Source organism: Gobius niger, assembly GCF_951799975.1.
Source record: "Gobius niger genome assembly, chromosome: 8".
Lineage (NCBI taxonomy): Eukaryota > Metazoa > Chordata > Actinopteri > Gobiiformes > Gobiidae > Gobius > Gobius niger.
In genome coordinates this window covers 30,875,719-30,901,196 of record NC_136859.1, presented here as the reverse complement: position 1 = coordinate 30,901,196, position 25,478 = coordinate 30,875,719, and the positions used below count along the sequence as shown (strand labels likewise).

The following is a 25,478-nucleotide window of genomic DNA, read 5'->3' as shown; positions in this document are numbered from 1 at the left end:
TCTTAATTTTAGTCGACTAAATTGACATGCAATTTTAGTCGACTAAAACTAGACTAAAATTGAAAAGTTTTTTTGGACTAAATCTCGACTAAACATACATTACATTTTAGTCAAAAGACTAAGACTAAAACTAAAATAAAATATGTTGTCAAAATTAACACTGCTTTAGAGTTGATTTCTGTTGCATTATAACATCTAAAAATGCCGTTTATCGTGATAGTTTCCTGCCTTTAGATTTTGTTATCGTGGCAGGCCGAGTTCCCACTCTGACAAAACTAAATCCTGCATTTCAGCAGCAGAAATATAGGCGACCATAGTGAACAGAATTGCTCAGGATATGCTTTTGATGAGGCAAGGCTACCACATAAGCTCAAGTGTGTTATCAAGACTAAAATCTAGTATGGCTCAATCAAATCCCCCCTGCAGCCTAACCATAAACACAAGTGTTGTATTAGTATCGAAGAACAATGTAACGGTGCCCAGCCCTAGCTCCCAACAGTGCATATTGAAACAATAATCAACAGGACTTGGCTGAAAAGGATTAGATCTTTTTTTTTTTTTTTTTTTTTTTTTTTTACATTGTCCTCCGACTCAAAAAAAAGAAGAGTTTTTGTGTAAAAGTCGTGGCTTGTGAGGGAGAGTCCAGAGGAGAGACGGGCAGCATCAGAGAAGGGGCGGGAGGCGGCCAAAACCTGAAGAAAAAGACTGTAGGGCTCGTCGTATTATTACTGTAGCGCGCTCGGGGGGGGTTTGGGGGGGGGTTGGAGCGCCTGTCGCTGCGTCCGGCGTTTTTTCGGCCGAGGGTTCAGGGAAGGAGTGACAGTCATTTGGTTCGGATCTCCGTGTAGGTGCTGCCGTCATCGCTCCGCCCCGGCGCCCCCTCCCCTCTGGACCGGCCCCTCACAAAATCCAGGGCGGCGTAGTTCAGCTCCTGCCTCTCCATAGCTCCAGTTGGGCCCACAGGTTGGAAATCGCTGTCTTCTCCCTGCACACACCAGCGACCGTTAGCCTTGCTGCGCCGCCCCGCACTTCTCACTCACAAGTAGGTGCTGCGTGTTAGTGGTTAGACGGGCACGGGGAGAAGGGTTTCCACTCTTTCAATGAATTTCAATGGTCGCTCGAATTGTAAATAACAACACAAACAACACAAATATGGCGGCATTTCATGTTATTGCCAAATGCAAGGCAATCAACATATTACCAAAGGGCGATTGTGGCGTCCAGTTTGGCAATAAAAATGCTAAAAAAAATTCATGCTAGCGTAATGGCTGGGTTTTTGAAAGGAAAGAAAGTAGGACGATGTTGCGCGTGTTAAGACAGACCAAAGGGCCGGGATCTTCCGGTCCGTGCCCAGAATGAGGTTAAAATGAGTCCATTGATACACGTACTTTGGGCTCTCCAGATGATTCAGAGCAGTGGTTCTCAACTGGTGGATAGGGACCCAAAAGCAAGCATCAACCTCACAACCCCAACCTGAACCAAGGACATTTTCTCCAGTTTGGTATTATGCAAATCTAAAAGCGTGCGGAAAAATAACAAGGATGAAAACTCCCCCCCCCAAAAAAAGAGCCGAAAAAGTGGTGAAAAAGCAACAATAAAGCGACAAAAGAGCGACAAAAACGCAAATGTGACGGAAACACGTCAGAAAAGCAACAAAGAAAGTGATGAAAAAGCCACTAGCCACAAAAGAAACACACCCACCAGTGAAATAAAGTATTGTCAATTCCTTAAAAAGCCTCACGGAGGACCCCACTGCTTTCACATTTAAGTCTAATTACAACATTAACTTCTTACTCCCCGCCTTTGACTTTAAGTTTTCTCCGGTTTGGCTTTACCCAGATTTAGAGCGCAACAGTGTACAGTATAATGCCTCATTTCAAAGCTAAGGGCGTTTTCACACAGGCTCTAGTTAGGGCGACCTAAAGGGACTTTCAGCTGCACTTTTGGGCCAGTGTGAATCCAAACCAATGGCCGCTGGCTGCCCTGCTTTTTGACCACAAACGTGGGGGCCGCCATTGCTCCGCCGTTGCTGCAGTACCTCCATATCGCCGCTAGGCCCCCATTGAAAAGCATTGGAGTTTAGACACGTTAAAAACTACTTTAAAGCCTGGTTTCAATTGTTTCAACACTAGACTAGGCTAGTTATTCCTCCTGAGATAACGCTGGGTTAATAACAATATATGAAACCAGGCTGGTTTTCGTAATATGATTTTTTGAAATCTCGTACTTAATGAGGCTCGGACTGGTAGCATTGGAGCAGCGCGAGCTACACATCACGCAAGGGCCGAGTCTACGGTGAAAATCCCGCCCGTATGTCCTTTTTAGGAACAGGCTTCGTCAGAGCTGGGGAGGGGGAGCCTGTAAATCCTCCATGAATTGCCCCACGGCCGTGGTCATTCTGGTAAACAGGGAGGAGTGAGCATAAGACGTCCATTATTTTTTACAGTCTATGATCCAAACGCAGCACTTTAGCGGACCTCGGACCAAACGTCTCTTGCTTTGATGCCTCTTTTTTTCCGTGAGCACAGAATGAATACGCGCTGCCTGAGGACGTTTGGATTACTGCTCTGACGTGGCAAAACGGATCAACTTTAAATCATCAAAGTACGTCTTTCTTTCCCGTTTTTCCCTTCCTGCTGCAGCGAAACCTTCCTCTTTATGAGCCGCTTAAAGAGCAATTCTCCTCGCTTAGCGTATATCACCCTCACTGTATTTAGTCACTGTGTTTATTGACAGGTCGATGCCCGTTGTCATGGGAATAAGTTGGTTGAACAGCTGATCGTTGTTCCGTGGCTGATGTTTGGTGCGGAGTGTGTGAACATGGACTGAACTCACTTTGGAGTAAATGCAGTTGAAACTACGGCGGTCTCAGGGCGACCCACAAGCGCTCCCACATGTGTGAAAACGACCTCAGGCCTACACAAATGATCCTAGCTTTTTTGTCACGTTGTCGCCACACTTTTGTCGTGTTTGTGTCATGTTTTCGACGTGTTTTCATCGTGTTTTCATCACGTTTTTGTGGCTCTATTGTTGTTGTTTTTTTGTTGCATTTTCATCCTTGTTTTGCTCCGTTGAGTTGGGGGTTAAGAGATTAATGCAAAGTGGTTCTTGAGTTTTGGTCACTGTTCGACTGACTCGGAAAAAAATGTTTTGGACGCAAAGACCAAGGAAGAGATTCGAAAAGAGAAAGCCACCACATCGGAGAAAACATTTTTACATTTGTCTTGACTTTAGAAAAGTTTTAAAAGCATAAAAAATTAAAGATGAGATTTCAGAGGAGTCAAGGAGAACGTCTGGAAACCACTGATAAACGAGCGTGGATTACTCGGCTTGTTAAAAATGCTGTCAACGGCATTTGCATTTACCACAAAAAATGATGTTGCTGTCAATACGTATATAATTTGCTGTAAAAGTGCACGTTTTGAGCCAGAATTTACCTATACTATACTAACGCACATTTTGGCACCTTCATGAAGAGTGGGAACCCCGGTAACTGGTGTTAGTTTGCGTTAGCGGTTAAACACGGTCAAACACAAGGCAGATTTGGACACGGACAGCGCAGTGCACAGAAGCCATGAGCACGAGATGCACGCTCTAGCGGGAGCAGCCTTTTGCTTTTTTTGCTTTTTTTTTTTTTTACAGGAACCTTACCGTAGTCTCCTCTAGAATGGAGTTAAACTTTGAGCCCAACAGCTCTGTCTTAAGCTGCGTGAGAGTTAGAGGAGAGAAGAAACAGACAGAGAAACGCAGAGGAGCCATGAAAGCAGGGACACAACAAAGAAGGTCATGTTTGGTGCGGCTTCTTCTGAAACCTGAAGCTTACTTGACCTCATTCTCAGAGGTCAGAGTGAGGGATTGCTAATATGAACCAGCCCCACAGCGTGAATGGCGTGTCTCACCACTTTCTTGCGCAGACTGTGTTTGTCCTTCTTGACTGCGCTGTAGTACAGAGCGGGGTTCTCCAGGATCACGTCCTGTCTAGGGCTGCCATTCTCTCTGGGGAACGCATGGGGAGGGGGTCACATGATCAGACTCCATTCGGTGCAGGGCGCCACACGCCGAGCCCGGCCATCCATTATAAAACGAGCTGTGTGCGCGTCCGGCCGACTGTGAGTGACGAGGTTATTGGAAGGGTTTAGTGGTTGAACTCAAGGGGAGATCGGATCAAATTAAAGCAGGGGCGGGTCTGGGGGGTGGCCAAGGGGGGCATCCCAGGAATCTTGAGTGTCCAGCTCAAGCCTTAAAGAGGGGGTATTATGCTTTTTACAGGTATTTGATAATCATGTCAAACCCATCTCGATCACTCTCTTACACTTTGTTGGTTAGAAAATGCAATATTGATCTAATATTGCAGTATCAAATAAAATATCCAGTAGGTTCACGATCTCATTTTCAAGCAAGCTCACCATAAGCCCCTCCTCTTGCTCCACTTCGCTGCCCAGCTGTTTCAACGAAGAGAAAAAAAGCTTTAGTGATGCTACGGCAAGCGATGAGAGGATTAAGCTAAGCACGAGGTGAGGAAAGCATTTCCTGGATACGTTGGACCTCACGAGGAGCTTTTTGGGATCAGCCACTGGGCTGCTGAGAGTAGCCAGCCACCGGTGAAGACTCAAAGATTACTCCAAGATGCCCTATCGGCTCGAAACTCTGCTCCAGGTTTGTGTTTTTGATGAGAGAACAGCACTGTAACATTGTAAAATGCTCTATGAAAAAATAGAGCATTTTAAATGCCAATATGCCAATTTTGCATAATTCTTCCTTTAAAGGTGAATTATCCATTTTTCATGTGGAATATTGATACTTGTAGTGACCCAGTTGCTGTATGAGTGGTCAGCTTTACTTTCCATCACAGTGGTCTCTAAGACGCTCCAAGATCAATTGTTTCGACGGTTTTCCTCTGCTGACATCAGAAAACCTACAAAACAAGTGATCTTGGAGCGTTGTAGAGACCACTGTGATGGAAAGTAAAGGCACCATGCTGACCACTCATATGGCCACTGGGTCACTACAAGGCCAAACACACACAAATATTAACTTTATTTTCCCCATAAAAAGTTGCATAATGCACCTTTAAGGTGATGGCACCTTATTCTTCCCATTTTCAGACCATAGTTGGGTATAAACTGAGAAAAGAGCAACATGAGAAGAGATTGCATGTGTTGAATAGTGCCATCTTACTGCAATATTTTACTAAACCAACATTTTCATCAAATTGAGTCAAAGCAGGACCAGAACAAGATTAATGGAACTACACGAGGACAAAGCACGACTCAAACTAAAACTCCATTTTGTTTTGGGCTGAGTTAGCACAATCTCAGGCAGACAGAAAAGTATGGATATTGCTTCAATTAAATCTGCAGTAATGATAATTTGGCAATAGATTGTCAGCTCTACTCCCTCACATCCTGATTGTTCATGTGATTTATTTCTTTGAATGTTTCAGCTTTGTGAAACGACGTTATGCTGATTTTGCCTCCTGCTTCTGGTTGATAAAAAGTGCTATACATAGATGCACAAAGTAATTACAAATAGGCCAATAGGTGTAAAAGAAACTCTAGTACAAGAAGCTTTAAAGATATGCCCTGGTCCTGGTGCCCCCACTGGGCCACACCTGAGAGAGAGAGAGCACTTTGGAAGGGACCAAATCTGCCTTGAGGCTGAGGTAAAGCTTGGTGTTTGGGAAGTGGGCTGTGGGGAAGAAGACAGAAGCAGAGCTAAGAGTTGTGCCTGAAAGACTTTGGTTAGTTCGACACGCCAACCCACACCAGAGACGTCCCAAATGGATCAGCCAGAGCTCCCAACAATGCTGATTAAAACACTCACTCAGGCCCAGTCCACACTGCTGCGTTTTACAATGGATGACTAGGCTGAAGTGTGTCAGATCTACTCCTGCTGTGCACTGGATCTGTCCCTGGGTTGACTGACATACTCACTTCTTGTTGTTGTGACCGACGTAGCGCACAGCTGCAATGATGAAAGCTATGACCGCCACGCCGCCAATGGTGCCCACGATGACAGCCATCAGGTACTTCTCTGGAAAGAAACAAACAAAAACAGTGATTGACTTATAGATGGAGATATGTCAAATGTGTGAATGTGATAAATCTTACTCAGACAATACGAAGAGACCTTCTCATTTCAAAAAGAACATTGGTTATATTTTATTGAACAAAATTCTCATAATAAACAGGCTGCTCTTATTGTGTGAATCATGGACATAGAGTAAAGCCTTCCACTGCAGTCTGGTGACATCTACTGGTACATTTTGGCATTACAAAACTCAAATCCCCATTTGGTGTCTTGTCCGCATTGACTCCGCAAGGTGGCAGCACCAGTCAGCAAGATTTTATTATAATATTGTCTGTTTGCTCTAACGTTTCATTTCTGATCGTATTTGTTGTTGATTGTGGTTAAAATGGTCTAACAATTACAACCCGTATAATTATGGTCCACGTCAAGGATTAAAATCTGTGTAAATTCCAGCAGAGGCCTGTGGCAGGACTGAAGTGTGATTATTAAGCAACACTTTCAAAGTGACTCAGAAATGCACATCATGTAATGAAATGTCACGTTACATGTTGTTTGCTAAAGCAAATGTTTCCTATTTAACCTCAAATGGGCCGAAAGCCAAGAAAATCTGTTTGGAAAGAGAAAGAGCAAGCACCGCACATCTGATGAATGCCATGACCGTGAGAATGTGCATCATACTTGGTATTTACAAAGGAGTTAGTTTGAGCTAAAGCAGACTGAGCAGAAAGTTTACTAGTGTCCAGGACTCAAATGGTTTCCTATAGACGGCAAACATGTGTCAGATTCAGCCTTGCGTAATGCAAGGCTCGGTTATTTCTTTCTTTGCATCATAATACACAGTCTGCTGGAAACTATTGAACTCGATGGACTATTTGGAGTAACTTTGTGCAACAACATGAATTCTCACAAGATTAATGTTCACTAACCTATAAAAATCCATCTTCATCTTGTTAGGAACCCGCTGATTTGTTTGAGCTCGGGCCAACTAAAACTAAAAACATGTACAATAGGCCAGGATGAAAGAGTGTGTTTGAGAGTGCACATGGGGGACGAAGGATAGAAACTAGCTAAAGCAGGGCTGGACTGATCATCGGGAGTACCGGGATTTTCCTGGTGGGCCGACGCACTTCGAGCCGGTCTGACCTGATGAGAGGTCAGGCACTATATCGGCTCACAAGAAATACTGCATATTCTATTATATATTATTATATTATATATAAATATTCTATTTCTCACTAATGGAACCAATTTCATGATATGTCCACTAGCGGGATCTGACGCTTTTCACACCCCTCTGTTGGCATGCTTTCTTGAGTTACTGGTTTAGTGCAAGGGCTTATTGTATTGCTAATGGCCTCGACAATTGCATTGTTGACATTCATTTACGTGTGACGACTGACTAATGCTCCGCTCGTTTAGCTCCAAAGGTAGTGCACTGGGCTCCAAACCATGAGTTTGTAAGATCAATTCTAACCCCCACCCACTGGGAAGAACGCTATAAATCAGCGTCTATGGTGTGACTGATTTTATAGAGAGACCCAACAGTCCCGGGACGATTTTTTTCTGCCAGTCCAGCCCTGAGCTCAAGGCTATAATCTGATGTGGCTTGTTCATTAACATGCACTTTCCCTAGCAAACAAACCAATAAATTAAACTAAACTAAACTCATCGACTAATGGCGGCCTTTGTTGAAAGATGACAGAAGAAGCATGGTGATGCAAAGAACATAGAAGAAGAAGAAGAAGAAGAAGAAGAAGAAGAAGAAGAAGAAGAAGAAGAAGAAGAAGAAGAAGAAGAAGAAGAAGAAGAAGAAGAAGAAGAAGAAGAAGAAGAAGAAGAAGAGGGCTTTTTTATTTAATGGATCAGTTTTCTTTCAGGGGGCGCAGCTCATCTATGAGCCTTTCTAAACCATGAGCCATTCTAAATGAAAACAGAGCTGGGTCAATACAAATACACCACTGCACAAACGACTAATATATATCTTTGGTCAATTTGAAGTGGGCATACTGCAATCCTGCAGGCTTTCTAATGGCTTATAAAGCGTATATCTGTGTATCATGTGCGTTACAGTTCCTAGTGCACAGACTCACTCTCCTGCTGCAGCTCCAGCAGGATGCTCTCTCTGCCGTAGGCGTTGTAGAAGCTGCAGTGCACGTTGACCGCGGGGCCGTTGTTCTCGCTCCTCTCGCCTTTCTCCCGGAGCTTGATCATGGCGGTGGAGGTCTGACCGTCCGTGTGCGTGTAGTAGTTGTAGCGGTTGTCTGTCTCGTTGATGGTGACGTTGAGGTCGGGCAGGTAGAACTCGATGATGGGCTCGGGGTTCCCGGTGGCTATGCACACGCACTGGACCCCCTCCCTCACCACGGTGCACTTGGACTCATCCAGTAGGACCGGGGCGTCTGGTGATGAAAAAGAGAGAGTTAAAAAAAAAAAGTTCAGGAACTCTCAACGCAACATCATCACTGCACTAAAACGGCATTTGACCTTTTCGTGAGCGGCTGTGATGGAAAGTGAAGGCGCCATGCTAACCACTCATACAGCCGGTGGGTAACGTACACGCACTTTTGTCTTGTTTTTCTGCACAGGTGTAAAACTGGTAACACACAGTCTTACATCTGACTACAAGAGCGAGGAAAAGCTTCTGAACATAAAAGCCAAACAAACTCCTTTCCACTTGGTCGCAACTTTACAGACTTATTTAAAGTTGTTTTCATCAAATTATTTTTGAAGCTTCATTTGGTGCATTGTAAACGTGACATTTGCAAAAGAAAATCAATGGCCGCTGGCTGCTCTGCTTTGCGATGACGACGCTAGAGGGCGCCATTGGTCCGCCATTGCTGTAGTACCTCCATTTAGCCGCTAGTCCCCCATTGAAATGCATTGGACTTTAGACACGTGAAAAACAACTTTAGAACATGGTCCCTAATTTTTGTAAACTTTCTAAAGCTAGATATTCCTCCTGTGATAATGCTGGGTTAGCTACAATTAAAGGGACCAGGCTGGTTTTCGTAAGAAAACCTTTAGAAATCTCGTACTAATGAGGGCTGGACTGTTAGCATTGGAGCTGCGCGAGCGACACGTCACACAAGGGCTGAGTCTACAGTGAAGATCCCGCCCATGATTTCCCTCTCGAACATGGGCATTATGGTAAATGGGGAGGAGTGAGCAGGAGCTGTCTAGTTATATATGCAGTCTATGGTTAAAATATAGCCCATTTTCCTCCAGTGCAAACCAGGAAGTCAGAGGCTAAGTTAACATAATGTTAGCACTGGCAGACCGCCTCATTCACGTCTCAACTGTGTCTTTTCACATTTTCACAATTCTTTTCTCCACTTTTTTAAAATAAGCCTTCACTGTGTGGGAAAACACAATTAGATAATTAATGGCAGAAAAGACTTACTAAAGGAAATCCAGTGTAAATGTAATATTTCTTTGTGATCAGATGTTTAGAAAGAGCCTTGTAGTCGGCTCTACAGCAGGTTAAAATCAGCTAAATCCCATTATAGTGAATCAGGCAAAGGTTCTGTTGGTAGTGTGACAATATCATCACTTAACAAACGTATTAACTCAAGTGAACAATTGGGAGGGATCTGTGAGAGGTAGATACACATTTAGGATCAACAGCTGAGAGATTTGACCTCCGATTTGACCTCCGACGACTTTCCTGGTTTGATTCAGATAGTGCACCTTTAATGCTTATTCAACAGCATTTTACAGCATATTTAACTTGTCATCCTCGGGTGATGGTCAGTCTTGACGCCGCACCAGGTGAGGACCATGTCATTGACCCAGTCTATGTGACTATATTTGAAAATCTCTATTATGATTCTAATTAAATGCTAATTCTTGGGTGTCAGATGAGAGCGTTAATGTATTCGCGCCCACATGTCCGCTACATAAGTGTATGCTGCTCCCGCTTCATCAGCCGTGAGGAACTGGGCATCGGAATTCAAGAGGAGCACAGAGACTGATGAAGACGATTCAAGGGTGTTTTCGTTTTATCATGCGCATCCTGATTCTGACCCCAGGGATGGCCAATTCATCCAATTTTAATTTAAATGTGTGGATTAGGGCCCGACCAAAATGGACTTTTGGGGTCCGTGTCCTCTGTCCTCCCTCTGTCCTCCCTCTGTCCTCCCGGTACCGGAGACTTTATGTCCGTGGGGTTTGAGGCCTGAACATCTGAAGCCTCTCCGAGTGTCGTCAGAGGTAACTCAGCTGTGACTCAGCCTGACCCGCCCCTCCTGGACCTGACCTCCTGGATCATGTGGGATCATGATCATCAGTAGGGTAAAACTAACCAACTAACAAACTAAACCCAGCTCACGTTCCATATTAGTGGGTGAACAATCCAACGCTTGGTGAATTCTGCTTCACAACGATAGGAAGAGCCGACATCGAAGGATCAAAAAGCGGCGTTGCTATGAACGCTTGGCCGCTTGAGACTTTTGGGGTCCTTTAGCGATATGAAGGGGATTGGCCGATAAAAACAATTTGGAGAAAAATGGAAACTTTCTCTAATTATTCAAAAACTACTTTAAAGCAGTACTGAGTAACTCTTCCCCCTAGAGGCCATAAGCACAACTGCAGGTGTAGTAGCAAGTTACTATTTTTTAACTTATTAATTGTCTTGGAGAGTAAATACTACGCTGACAGGAAAGGCGAAGGGACAGAGGGTTACTGTGCATCCACAAACAATGGAAATATTTTTTTTCACTCAAACTTGGCTGTAAATACTGTTTAAAGTGACGTTAGCCCGCACTTAGCTTTGCCCGTTAGCCTGTTAGCTTCTTCTTCGTGATTCCATTAGTGTGTATTGCTTGCTCCGCACCGGTGGCAGTCAAGTTGCAAACATGGTTTTCTGGTCAGAGACACCAGGGGGAGATGAAAGACCCTCCAATCATCCCATAAACACTTGTATTACCCCCACAGGGACTACGGAAAGGATTTATTAAAGTAAACACGTTACTTAGTACCGCTTTAACAAACGCTGAATTATGAATATAGTTTCTACTAAATAAAGATGCAAAGACATGGAGAGGAGCAAAGTGGTTCAACAGCCCATAAATACATAAATAACGGAGAAGGATGCTTCATGTTAGCATCGTGCTAAGCTACGACTGCCGTTTTTTCACTTCTGCTTAACAAACAATGTGGTAAATAAGTTCATATTCCACCAGGAAATGGCTGAAAAGTGTGGGAAATTGTGTCACGCCCCCCTTTCTATGACACAATGCCATTTGTATCATGTTAAAGGTCTGACTGCGCTCTTTCCAGTGCAAAAAACAGGAAGTCTATATCACCTTTGGTTCCGGAGATATTGACACTTTTTATCGGCCAATAGCTGATATTGAAAATACATGAATATCGGCCGGCCCATGTATCAGGTAACGGAGCCCGTACTCACACTCCACGGTGATGTTGAGGGAGCTGCTGGCGCGCCCGTGCTCGTTCTCGGCCAGGCAGCGGTACAGCCCGTCTGCCTGGGGGTTGATGTCCTTGAGCTCCAGCACCGACAGCTCGTCCGCGGTGATGGTGCCCACCAGCTCCCCGTCCTTCAGCCAGGTGAGGGTGGGGGCGGGGCTGCCCTGGGTGCTGCAGTGCAGGGACAGCGAGGTGCCCTCCAGGACCGTCATGGACTCGTTCACCACTGGCTCACGGGGCGGGTCTGCGACAGACACAGGGTGGCTTGTATTTATTTATTTATTCGTAGGTGTATAGCATTGTCACTGAACAGGGAGACGATGGAAAACACCTGTCTCCAGCTAAACTAGCAACAAAGTCACCTTGAGTCTCTAAAACCTAAAAGGCAGGTTAGAAATAGAGGCACGTTTATGTGAAGAAATCAGTGAGTCAGTGTTTAAACTGGTCAAGATGTTAGCATGCTACCGGTTAGCATTTAGCTTCACCAGCTCAGCTCTGACCTCTCCAAGAGAAGGCCCTGAACCACACTCCAAACCTTGGATGCAACATGGGACAGAGGTCAGAGCTGAGCTGTAACTGTAGCATTTCCTCAGTGTTCAAGTGCACATGTGTTTAAGCCACTGACAGTTGATTGATGACAGTTGCTGACCAGTAGCATGCTATCGTCATGAGCAGCTTGAACACTGACTCAGACTGAGACTCTGTTGACATGACAAACTGTAAAAATCACAGAGATAGGTTTTCTGTTTCCTCTTTAATGGGTTCATTTAGTCTGAGGAGTGAAGCAGATCTTTAGTAAATCCTGCTGTAGCTTGACGGACAGCGCTGCTACGTCTGTGCCACATAAACGTTTCTTCACATAAACGTGCGTCTTTATGGGGCTGTGTTTGAACTGTTATCCTCTTGAGCGATGATTACAAGTAAATAAAAAGCCACTGTCAATCAGTTGTCTTTCATTTTCCTCCTGAGTAGAGATACTGTTACATGTTGTAGTACTGCATAATTCTACTTCGGTATTCAAAATGGCGGTCGGAACTATGTGTGATGTCATTGGATTGGATTGCATTAATATAAACAACTTACATAAAATGACCTGATCATTACAACTTGTGCATAATAAGTGTGTTAGTTCAGTTATTCTTTAAAAGCAATTCACAAACTAAAATACAAGCACTTGGCCACTACAGCTGTGGCTATTTTATTTTGTTAGGTGATTCCATTATAATTTCCGTCACAGCTGTGATTTTTTTTTTTAAATATTTAATTCTTTTAAATAAATGCTTGTCATTTAGCCTAGTCTTTTAGAACTGCAATTAAGCTATGATTTCCAATAGGTCCTGCGAACAGAAGCAATTCCACATGCACTAAACCATAGGCTAAAACCCTAGAAACACTGGCAAACATTTTGCCTGGTGACGTTTTGTAAAATAAAAAACTATTTATTCATGCTATAGTCTAACAGGTATCGGTTTAGTATCAGATATTTGTAGCCAATACCTTACATCGTTGTTTCCCCAGTAGTGGATCAGTGCATCCCTAGTAATATGGGTGTGAAAGGAGATGTTGTGTTTAGTATGTTAGATCCATAGAATTATATACGGTTAGATCACACAATTTTAGGCATAACCAAAGTCATTTATTTACATTGGAAATAGCTGTTGGGTCTTTCGCTATTTCACTGCTGGCTGACATTGTTTATGAAGGACATGCACAACCTTCTTCCGCAGTCATTTCAGCCGTTACTTTAACTCTGATAAGGCGAGAGCTTTTGAACATCAGCCAACAATTTCTGCTAAATAGGTTTGCATAATGTCTGATCTTTTAGCTTTTGTTCTGCTACTTTCTACACACACGTTGTTGGTGTCTTCTCTAAGCTTTTAAACCTTTAGCTTAAGTTTGTTCAAGAAATCAGATGCTTCAAGTTATCGTAAAAACTTGTGCCGCTTTTGTTAGTGTTCAAGTCACACTTTCTATTACAGAGAGGTGAAAGATTAATGGTTCTTCACAGGATTCAGGTCAGTAGTACTGTTTCATCGTGGGTTTTGCTCAGAACACTTTCTGTTTTTGTTTCAAAGCCACAGCACTTATGATTTATTGTCGAAGTGGGGTCAGTTACTGAGCCCGTTCAAGAGTAATGTCCAACGATTTCTCTGACACAGGCAAGGAAGTGCAGTGTTTTGCCCAGGGACACAGCGGCAGTAGGTACTGGTTAAGTCTACATTTTCTGTGAGTTCACTACGAGATGGTGCGCAGAAAAGTTGACTAAATTTAGTTGACTAAATGTACATGCAATTTTAAAATGGAAGAGAATTATTTGACTAAATCTTGACTAAAACCAAATGACATTTTTGTTAAAAGACGAAGACCAAAACTTTACTAGAAATGCATGATCGACTGCGGATTGCAGACGCAAATGCAGAAATCGCTGTAGCCGTTAAAATGGCATAAACTGTCAAAACTGCATGAATTGGTTAATTTGCATCATCTCATTTCCATAAACCAATAAAATGCATAAACTTAAGATTGCATAAACTGTCTGAACTGCATAAACTGGTAAATTGCATAAATTATATAAATTGCATTAACTGTTTAAAGTTCATAAATCCTAAATGACATAAACTGTTATGTTGCATAAACTTGTTAAAATGCATAAACTTTGTAAATTCCATAAACTGTTCAAACTGTTGAAATCGCCTAAGTGCTTGAATTGCTGAAGCTGCATAAATGGCTGAAAGACTTGGAGTCTGAAATCTTACTAAAATGCATGGGCTGGATTCCCAATGCACACGAATGGGCCAGATTCCACATACACACCAATGCAAAAGTTTCAAAATCCCTGAAAACCCACAAGTCGCGGAAGCTGAACACGCACAAATAGCAGAAATTGCCGAAAATGTGGAAAAAATGGCTGAAGCGCATGAATATGCGGGAGCCCCATTACAAGTCAATGGTAATAATGTGTGGTATTCGTAAATTGCAGAAGACCGAAAAGTAATAGCAGGATTCTCGTTGACATGTGGAACGCTTTGATGCAAGAAAGAAAAAAAGATAGTGATGTCTTTCTCATGTGACGGCAGCATAGATTTGTGAACAGCAGGTAGAAAAAGTAAACATGTAAATACATATAGAAATACATATATTATTCATATTTTCTCAGTTATTGTTTACAGTGGGGGTCCCGGATTGTTTGCCTAATAATTTTGGGGGTCGGGGCTTGAAAAGTTCTACAGCAGAGGCATTTATATTGTTTTCCTCAGAACCAGCAGTGAGGCGGCAACCCACAATATGACTCTTAATCCTCTAATGAATCCACAATGATTAACAAACCGACCCACAGCCTCTCCTTTATCTCCTTTATCCTGCTGCAAACGCCTCTGCGACCCTCTTCAGCTGCTCTGGAGTGATTTCTGTGAAGACTTACATTTGACGGCCAGGTAGAGCGAGGTGTTCATGATGCCGAAGCCGTTGTCCCCCACACAGGTGTAGATGCCCTCCTCCGCCGGGGTCAGGTCCTCCAGGGACAGGGACAGGTTGGACGCCGTGTCCCACAGGAGCTCCTTGTCCCCGAACAGCCAGGAGATCCGCGGGGCGGGGTTACTGTCAACCTCACAGTGCAGCGAGACAGAACTGCCCTCCATGACCTCCGAGGACACGTTCACCCACACCGAGCGCGGGCCGTCTGGGGGGGAACATGAGGAGTGGGTTATTTACTTAAGGAGGATCTTCTACTAATACCACAGAGCACCAGTGGTCTTCTGAATCAGGTGTCCAGGACTTCCTCAATGTTTCAAAAGTGACTATTTTAAAGGAATAGGAGAATGAGCCAGATCACAAAGTTCACAATTCACAGGTTTGTATAATAATATAGGGTTATGCACATTTTTATACTTTATTGCTCTACCAAAAATGCAAAAGAAATCTGAGCAGAGGTTCATTTCTCATTAACAGAATCGAAAGACAACTTTTGAGCAAGACATTTTGTACAGTTTGAACCAAAACTGTAGTTTGATGTGCTTTGAGACCACATTTTTAGAATTTTCTATTAACTTGTTCAGTAAAAGTAATCACACGTTGTCATTATTTGCAAGAAATTCAGATTTAATGCCAGTTGGAATCCAATTTAATGCTTTTCAATGACATTTAAGTTGTTCATTTTGCCACAATTCATTTAATCACTTTTGATGCTTTACAGAAACTCTGTCATGAAACGCTGCTGATTTGTGTCACCAATAAACTTCAATGTGAACTGTGGGTCAGCACAAGTGTTAGAACCAATCGTAGCTGAGGTTTTCTAAAATAGTCATATGAACTGGGTTGTTTCACCTTTCATCCAAGAGGCTTCCTCAGTTCTACATGATTGCCATGGAACATGGTTTATATGGACTGCATCAAGTCAGACATTCTCTTATTTTAAAGCCTAAAGACAATATTTCAATGTCACATATGCAAAAAAAGAAATATGGTCAGTAAACAGATTTTTTGTGAAACCAGCAACTGAATGTTTTTTTGGATCTTATATTTGTATTTTTGATTAACTATTAAAAAAAAAAAAAGATGCAACGTCTCTATTTTCAAAGAGTAAATGTACATGACATTTAAAGTAATAGTCTGTAAGTTTACAAAGTGAGGAGAGATAGAGATGAAATGTGAAAGTCATCAAACTCCTCCCCTCTTTAACCTGAAAGCAGAATTTTCAAAAGTAAATGATCAAGCTCCTCCCCCTTCCTCCTGATTGGACTTGACAGGCTGGATCACAGGAAAAGCTCGTCTCATTGGTCAACACGGGAGGATGCTAGACTGATTGCAGTTGCAGAGATCCGGGAGGGAAGGGACTTTATAAAAAACAATGTAGATATATTTATTACTTACTTTACATTAAAATGCAAGACCAGGTGGTCAATTTAGCTCATTTTATAAAATTTGTAAAACATTTAAACTTCCAGACTATCACTTTAAGCGGAATTCATTCAAAAACATTGAATGCTTTTTAATCGATGTTAACTTACTTAATCATTACTGCCATTATCTGTAACTGAACTACTTGAAGTGGTAATATAGTCTTGGTTTGAGTGGATCTTGGTCCACACTCACACTTGATGTCGAGGGAGATGAGCCTCTCGTAGGCCAGGGTGGTGTTGGGGTAGGTGACCCGGCAGCCCAGCAGCTGGCCGTTGTGCATGGGTCGAGGGGTGAAGGTGAGCGTGTTGGACAGGACGGCCGAGTTGCTCTCCTCCAGGTACTCCGTGCTGAACTCTGGGTCGGGCAGGTAGTCCGTGTACAGCCACTCGATCTCAGGGTTCATGTCGGGGCAGTTGTCCGGGGCGTAGCACGTCAGCTCCAGGTTCTCGTCGCTAACGATCTCCTCCGGGACGTCGATGTTGGGTTGATCTACAGGAAAGGAGTGCACTGAGTAACGTATGAATGGAGCGTGCCGTGTTCTACAGAACCTGGGGTGTTCTCAGTGTACTATAAAGAAATCTCGTACATTTTATTCACAATTTTTACAGTCTGTCGCCAACATTTTGCGTCGAGCTACACGACATTCCACCAAATTATTGTTATTTATCAGGGTTTTTTTTTAAGCCTTGATTTGACACAATATGCTGGGGGGAAAAAGAGTAAACATTGCAGTAATGTTATACTTAGAAAGTTATCAAATGTCACTTTTTTTTTTCTCATATTGCGCACCCATAATTTTCAGTTGCTTTGTTTTGCTGCATTATAATTTATTTACTTATTTGTAATTGCAGAGTTGTTAATCTCTGCAAGTAAATTTGTCCTCTGTATTTGACCCATTTGAACCAATCAGAAAGCAGAGCCTGGGACATGTCCTCAGAGCCTGATATAAGAACAACCCTGAAGATGGTTCCTTGCTCGAGGTTTAGCTTACCAACTATACTACATAAAGATTCATCATGGTAGTCCAAACTCAAGCATTACTTTATCCCGCACGACTTCGTGGCCTGACGGCCTGAAAAGTTTTGTAAACCACGATGAGAACAAATGTGGACAAACGCTGCCTTCTAGTGGGGTTTAAGGAATCATTAAGAGGTACCAAGGCAAAAACTAGAGGAAAGAAACAACTAAAATACGAACTATGAAGATAAGAAACATGCAAATGTTATGCTAACACCAGCTAAAGTTGCACTAAATGCTAATATCGGCAAAATCCCCTTTTAGATGTGACCTGATCGTCACAGTTTAGCTCTTTGGACACGGCCAGAAGTCAGTCCCAAAACTGGTTTGGTCCTGGCCTCTGCAGTCGAAAAGCTCGACCAATGTTGTGTCTGCCAGTGGGTGTCGTCCCCCAGTAATTATTAAAATAATCTAAATTGTTTCCATTATATTTTGTATTTCCTTTTTGAGTATTTCAAGTGGTGTGAGTAGAGTAAATCCATCCAAAGACAAAACATGAGTCACTGTATCATAGTATTTCGGTAACCTCACAAAAGCGCATCATTCCAGCCCAGAGGGGACAATACCAAACACTTACCCAACACTTTGAGCTCAGCAAAGTCTGGAAACGTGTACATGTTGGCTCCGCCCAGGTCTGCGCGGAAGTAGTACCTCCCCGAGTGCTCCGAGCCCACGTTGCTGATGAGCAGAGTGCAGTTCCTCTGGGTGAGGTCGCCCAGGAGTTTGGTGCGGCCCTTGTAGCTCTCGTGCACGACGTCCGTGCGGGATTTGAAGACTACGGGCGGGAAGAGCTGGGGGTAGGGCTGACCGAAGTACCAGATGCCATGGGTCCCGCGGTACGGCCTGACGCTGGGCGGGTACATGAAGGTGCAGGGGATGACCACGCAGGAGTTGGTCATGGCCGAGATGTCCCGCGGTAACCATACATTCCACTGGCAACTGGCATCTGCAACGGAACCAACAGTGAGTTTACCTGCACGCGAGTACCCGGGTATGATCAGGGGGCTGGTTAGTCTGTGTCTATTTAAACTAGGTATCCTGATGTGAGAACTCAGGCTATTTGGGAGCTCCTATTGCTCCTAAACAAACCTGGAGTTGTGTTTGGAGCCATTAGCGCATATTTCAGTAATCTTCAGGTCTTCCTATGTGTCTAATCTTATGGTCTTTTGAGATCATTATAGCATTTTCTAACTAACAAAGTGTAAGATAGTGAATACCTGCAAAAAGCATAACACCCCCTCTTTAAAACATATTATTGTATTAAGAATACATTTGCTGAGACTGGCTTGTAGAGTAGCTTGTGCTAAGTAGTGAACGCAGTTAAAAAAAAGCAAAATAAAGTCAGAGGCACTCGAGTCATGTAGCAAAAATAAAAATCCTTTATTGAGTATGGACCAGCCTACGCGTTTCGACCGCACAGGTCTTCGTCAGGGCAACCTGTTATGCCCTGACGAAGACCTGTGTTTTTGACTGCGTTCACTACTTAGCACAAGCTACTCTACAAGCCAGTCTCAGCAAATTTATTCTTATAAAGATCAGCCCAGTCTTCGAAGAGCACCGGTCTACCTTCTCACTCCTTCCCAGACCATTGATGCACTCGCCTTCTTCAATTTTCATATTATTGTAATATTGCATATTATAATAAGAAAAAGTATACTTATATTTTTCCACTCATCATAATGTCTTTCATTGAAACTGTAACAGCGCTCTTTATTTGTTTGTGTATCTGCCTCTTTAACCCCTTATCCCCCGCCTTAACTGAGAATCTTAAAGCTTCTCAATTGGAACTTACAGCCCATAGGCCCTAGCCTGGCATCCAGACTAATCTCCGATGTTTATTAATTAATAAACAGGAGACTAGTCTGGCGACCCTGTCGTAGAAAAGCTACTGCTTGAGGCGGGACTAATGTGGGACAACCGAAGCGCAAAGCAGCCAATGAGAACATAGCGGATGTGACGACAGAAACAGCGACATGAAAGTTGTATCATTCGGACATTAACAATGGCGCTCCTGCCACACGGAGTTCAGTAAATGACTTCTGTCGTTTATGTCAGAAAAACTTAAGAATACAAGCATACAGGAGCATTACGTGAAGTGGTCGCTTGTGTTGAAAAACTACAAAACAAAGGCGCAACAACGTGACGCCCGTTCAGGGAGCTGCTCTGATTGGTCGGTAGGCTCCACATCGCTGCGTCACTTCCTTTGAAAGCGCGCAATGGAGTGTTGCCAGACCCTCTTCTGTAAAGAAGCGGAGTCTGGTTTGCGAGACTACATAGGCCAGGCTAACGTCTATAAAAGCTGATCTAAACTGATCTTTTTCCTCACATGGTTGCCATGTTGTCGCATTTTTCTCACTTTTTTTGTTTGTGCTTTAGTGGCTTTTTGTCACTTTTTTGTTGCATTTTCATCCTGGTTTACGTCTCAGTTCTGTCGCCAACTAGACGCTTTTTTCAACAATCTTTCAGATTTGGGTAAAGCCAAACTTGAGAAAATGTGTGGGAGTTAAGAGGTTAACCCCCACCTGAACCGAGCACAGTTTAGCTTTACCCAAATCTATAAGCTTCTTGAATAGAGCGCTAAAATAGCAACAAAAACATGGCCGGAAAAGCAACAATAACCCGATGGGGAAAAAAAAGCAACAAAAAACACGATAAAAACACGACTGAATGTGACAAAAATGTTGACGAAGAAAGCATAAAAAACAAAGAAAAATAGCGTTGAAGAAAGCAACAAAAAGCAAGACACAAAAACAACAAAAAACAGACAAAAAGAGACGAAAACATGACAAAAAAACGCTTCAAAAACGCAAGGCATGTTTGTCTATACAGCGCATTCTGCACACAAGGCAACTCAATGCGCCTAAAATGTGGCGGCAACAAAGCAGCAAAAAGATCACGATCAGCTTTGTAGGTCTTAGCTTTCAAATGAGGCGCTACACCGACCTAGAAGCGTTTAGATTTGGAGAAAACGCGCTCAGTTAAGTCGGGGTCAAGAGGTTAAGAAACAGTTCATACTGAAATCTTCTGATGGACTAACTGTAAACTACATGAGCTATACTAGGGGTGTATAGTATAGACAATAAGTAGCATCCTCCTCTGCTTTTTTTTTTTTACCTTAAAATGATATGCAAAGCCAGAATTTTGTTGCCAACAAAAATACACCTTTAGTGTTTGCCAACCTCTGACGATGAGCAGCAGCGGTACGAGCAGCTCCAAACACCACATGTCTCCTCTCAGTGTTGAAGCATAGACGTCTGAAAGTGCAAACAAGCTGTCAATAACAACACTTCCATTTCACAGGGAAAAAGCAAATGTTTTCTTGTTTTTTTTTGTTTTTTTTAAATGCAGCCTTGACTCATCGTTCCCGTTTCCGCTCGTTTCCTGTTATCTGTCCGTCTCTAAACCATAAGCAGGTTATATACAGTCTTCACAGCTAATATTATGCACATATAGGTGTATAATTAATCAGTCCAGTCTTATGTAGGAAATAGAACCTTTCAGGGACAGCGGTTCTGAACGGGTTTGGCGTTTCCACCTAAAGTATACAGGATGTCAAATAATGTAATATAGTTAGGGCTGGGTACCGTAAGAAAAAGTTTTATACCAGTATTTTAACCTGGTTTTCTAATCCTATACCTGAACGACACAGCAGTTAGTGCTCGTGCTTCCGGGTTCAATTCCCACCTGGACGGGGCCTTTCTGTGTGGAGTTTGCATGTTTCAGTTTCAGTTTCAGTTTAGTTTAATATGAATATACAGTAAAAACATTTACACATTCATTCATGGAGTATTGCATGTTCATAAATGGGACACCCTTGTAACAGTTTGCTTATATATGGGGCCCAAGATAAGACACAATATTAAAAACACAAACATACAGTAATACATTAGCAACGGAGGAAACATTACCTTTGTTGCCTATTACCTTCCAAACCTATAACTAACCTTACCTACTCTAATCTAAAGCTACCTTATCTTACTTTTATTACTTTAGCAATGCATCAATTTAAAAGAGTACACACTATATGCTCACACACAATGGGACATACTACCATCAGACACAAGTTTTTAATTATTTAAATTACTTATTACTGCAATGCCCTCCTCGTCGGGATCCCTGGTAAGAGCCTCCTGAAGCTCCAGCACATTCAGAACTGTGCAGCCAGGATCCTGACGAGGAGGCGCAAATATGACCACATCACCCCTGTCCTCCGGTCCCTTCATTGGCTGCCCATCCACCACAGAATCCACTACAAAATCTGCCTCCTCACATACCAGTGTGTCCATGGAACAGCCCCGGCATACCTCACTGAGCTCCTTACCCCACACACCACCACCAGGCGCCTACGGTCCACTTCCACCCACACCCTTCACCAGCCCGTGACCAGGCTCTCCACAATGGGCGACAGGGCCTTTAAGGCAGTTGCCCCGAGACTCTGGAATGCCCTGCCAGAGTCCCTGAGGGTTCCCCAGAGTGTTGAGGCCTTTAAAAAAGGCCTAAAAACACATTTATTTTTAAAGGCCTTTTCAGACTAATTTGTTTGTTTGCTGTGTTGTTTTTACTATGTGAATGTTCTTTTTGTTTTTATCAGATTTTATTATTCTGTTGTAGCACTTTGAGGTTTCGCTGAAATGTAAAGTGCAATATAAATAAAATTTATTATTATTATTATTATTATTATTTATTTGTATGTATCTATTTTTTTTTATTTTTTTTTATTGTTTTTAGAGGTCCAACTAGGGTTTATTGTATTTTCCTAGAAGCTCAATTTTTTAATTTCTTTTTAAAAATGGTCAAAGATGTAGCAGTTTTAATTTCAGTGTTCAGTTTGTTCCAAATCTCGGGGCCTTTGCACGCCACACTAAAACTTGTACACTTGAGTGTCCTCGTTTTTCCCTTTAAGAGGGTTTTATGTCTTGTGTGGTGATCTGTGATCCCATGTCTGCGGAAGTTTCCACAGGGACGACGAATGGAAATTATCCCATGGCTACAATCTGGTGTGGCTTGTTTACATGCATGAGACTCATGTACAGTGGGAGGGAAAAGTCTGTGAACGCTTTGGAATTTCTCACATTTCTGCCTCAATTGGTCATGAATCTTGATCATGATCTTTATTGAAATCATAAGAATGATTAAACAGTGTCGGCTTAAGCTAACACCGCCGAAACATTTACATTTTATCATGTGTTTATTGGCCGTAACTTTCACAATACAGTGTGGAAAATGCAGTGGTCTCGCTGAACTGCAGCAGTTTTGTAAAGAGGAATGGTCCTGATCGTTGTGAGCGTCTAATCTGCAACTACAGAAAAACAGTTATTGCTGCAAAAGAAGAGTCAGACAGATATTTAATACAGGGGATTCCATGCTGATGTGAATGTCTCAGGTTTTTCTGCAAAAAATCTTGATAAACTTGTGAATAAATTCTTCTATTGATGATATCACGTTGTCCAGGCCCTGAGGCAACAAAACAGCCCCACACCATCATTCTCCTGCTCCAGACTTCACTCTGAATATAAGGTTTTGATGTTGGGTGATGTTAAATTTTTTCTCCTCACATGACGTTGTGTGTTTCTCCCAAACTATTCAACTTTGGTTTGCGAAAGATCCCTTAAAAATAAAAATAAATATTCAGTGGGCTGTTGGACCCAAAGTTGAATAGTTTGGGAGAAACAGATAACGTCATGTGTGGAGGAAAAATGGAACAGCACATCAACATCTTTACACTATGTTCAGTGTGAAGTCTGGAGCAGGAGAATGATGGTGTGGGCCTGTTGTGTTGCCTCAGGGCCTGGACAACGTGATGTCATCAATAGGAGAATTTAATCACAAGTTTATGAAGATATTGAGCAGAAAAACCTGAGACATTCACAACAGCATGGAATAAGTAAGTGAACCCCTGTATTAAACAGCAGCTGATCCTTCTTTTGCAGCAATAACTGCTTTTCTGTAGTTGCAGATCAGACGCTCACAACAATCAGATCATTCCTCTTTACAAAGCTGCTGCAGTTCAGCGAGATTTCTGGGCGTTCACTTACTTTTTCTATGCTGTCCTGTGAATGTTTACATGTTATGGCCGATAAAAACATGATTAAATGTAAATCTTTGGGTGGTATAAGTTTAAGCAGACGCTGTTTAATCATTCTTATGATTTTGATGAAGATCAGACCACACTTAGTGACCAATTTAGTCTGCAATGTGAGAAATTCCAAAGCGTTCACATACATTTTCCTCCCACTGTATGTTCATTAACATTCACTGTCCCAGCCAAATAAACCAATGAATAAATGAAAAAAAAAAACAACACAAAAATAGTTGTCATCTAGAATCAGAAAACAAAACAAGATCGGGTTCATCTCCAATGTCAGGGAATGTGTGAAAAATGGGGAATAATTTAGGGGGAAATTGGGAGAAATTGTGAAAAATTTTGTAAAAGAAAAAAAAGAAAAATGCAGGAAAAATAGGAAAAAAGGGGAAACAAATTTGGGAGGAAATGGGGGGGATAAAAAAGAAAAAAAGGAGATAAAATGGGAATTTAACAAATTAATTGGGGCAAAAACCATGACCAAGTCACTTCCTTTAATGCTGTCCCTGCTCCAACATCAAAACTTGGATCTAAAGATATAGGTTCGTTGTTTTTTTTTGGTACCTGCTTTCAATACTTTTATTTTTTTCGATCCCGGTAGTACTTAAACTTTTTTTTCCGTTTTTATCGTTAAACGGCACCCAGCTCTAATTATAGTATATTTTTACCTTGATTTCAGCATTAAATAAAGCTAAAATCCTCATGGCCAGCACTAGTCAGTTTAAAAGACTGGTCTGAGATCCTTCTAGTTGTAAGAAACCCATCACCCACTTCACGGAGCAATAGAGGCTTACTCTGTTTAACTCAGGGGTGCCCAAAGCGCGGCACCGGGACGATGTGTTGATCGCGAGGCAGTCAGCGTAGTACGGAGCGGTTTCCACTGGGGGGGAAGGGGGGGGCGTTGAGTCACACCAGTCACACCCAGAGCACTGCGCAGCTCGTTCCTCTGTAAACACAAACACACCAGTGACGACATCATCTGCATCAGCAATGACAGCACTCTTCACCGAGTAACAAGTGTGTGTCATTGTGTGTGTGTGTGTGTGTGTGTGTGTGTGTGTGTGTGTGTGTGCGTGTGCGTGTGTGCGTGTGTGGGTACAGTATGAGAAGCCCCGCTGAATAACCTTCACTGTGTTGGACCAATGCATTACCTCAGCAGCCCATTCCACTTCACTACAGGGGCATGACAAGGCCACAAGTCAACACAAATGACATGCTGTTAAAAAAATAATCCTTACTCAGATACATAATCGATGCTAAAACTATATATTCCTTTGAACATGTATATAATGTAGCTTGTCACGATGTAAAATGCTACAAAAAAAAGCCTAAATGAATTGAATGTGTGCTCTTAAGAAGACCTCATTAAAATGTATCTAAAGGGAAGAAAGAAACTGCATTATTTTTGTGTTAAAAAGTGCTATACACTGCTAAACAATTGGATGAATAAATACTATCCAGATCAGGGGTCTCCAACAGGCGGCCCGCGGGCCACTTACGGCCCACAAGATGATTCCACCACAACTTGGAGAGCACAGATTCTCTCTAACGCTAACCCTTAAGTCTCTCACCCATTTCTGTGCGGAGTTATGATTGAACCACAATGCTCACTCCAGCCACTCGGACATGATGAGAGATCAGGATTTAAACAACACATTACAGCCACATGGCAGCTGTGGCTACAATAGTAGCTGACCACCACCAAGTGTAGAGTGAATGAAAAATGACAGTGTAGCAGAAACTTGTGACACAGGCTTGTAAAGTGCCCTTTTTATGAGGCTATAGTCCTGTCAGGCTCATTATTATTCATTTATTGAAATTGTTTTATTCCCAATGAAAACAAATTTTACTGGAGCTTTTGTTTATGGGCTCCGGCAAAACACTTCCGATATATTTTGGCCCCTGGGAAATTTACTTGGAGACCCCTGATGGTAAAAGAGACAAACCCTGTGGTGGTTTTCAGCTGGTATGGCTTTCTTGACCCATCATCCCCCTAGAATGACAAGCCACAACCCAAATAAATATT

The 25,478-nt window shown here is 42.6% G+C and overlaps 1 protein-coding gene across 5 annotated transcripts; it reads right to left on the bottom strand.

The window, feature by feature from the left end:
• Positions 1–492: 492 nt before the first annotated feature.
• On the bottom strand, positions 493–24,398 carry mag (myelin associated glycoprotein). 5 transcript variants are annotated; one of them, XM_079561896.1, is made up of 11 exons: positions 24,247–24,398; positions 20,550–20,624; positions 17,948–18,316; positions 16,546–16,842; positions 14,876–15,133; positions 11,438–11,698; positions 8,121–8,429; positions 5,934–6,033; positions 3,900–3,996; positions 3,652–3,705; positions 493–985 (listed from the first exon to the last, which is right to left on the bottom strand). In XM_079561896.1, the coding sequence occupies exons 2-11, from the start codon at positions 20,593–20,595 to the stop codon at positions 824–826; spliced, it is 1,953 nt and encodes a 650-aa protein (XP_079418022.1). In that variant the 5' UTR covers positions 20,596–20,624; positions 24,247–24,398; the 3' UTR covers positions 493–823. The 5 variants fall into 5 exon arrangements, with proteins under 5 accessions (XP_079418022.1, XP_079418024.1, XP_079418023.1 ...); XM_079561898.1 differs by lacking the exons at positions 3,652–3,705; positions 3,900–3,996 and adding an exon at positions 4,407–4,442; XM_079561897.1 differs by lacking the exon at positions 3,652–3,705.
• Between the last annotated feature and the right edge of the window lie 1,080 nt (positions 24,399–25,478).

Excerpts from the sequence above, each read along its gene's own strand:
- mag (XM_079561896.1), bottom strand. The coding sequence starts at position 20,595 with ATGTGGTGTTTGGAGCTGCTCGTACCGCTGCTGCTCATCGTCAGAG. Across the intron at positions 3,997-5,933 it reads GTCGGTCACAACAACAAGAA|AGAGAATGGCAGCCCTAGAC; the intron begins GTGAGTATGTCA and ends TGCGTTCCCCAG. Across the intron at positions 986-3,651 it reads CCATTCTAGAGGAGACTACG|GGAGAAGACAGCGATTTCCA; the intron begins GTAAGGTTCCTG and ends TGGTGTGTGCAG.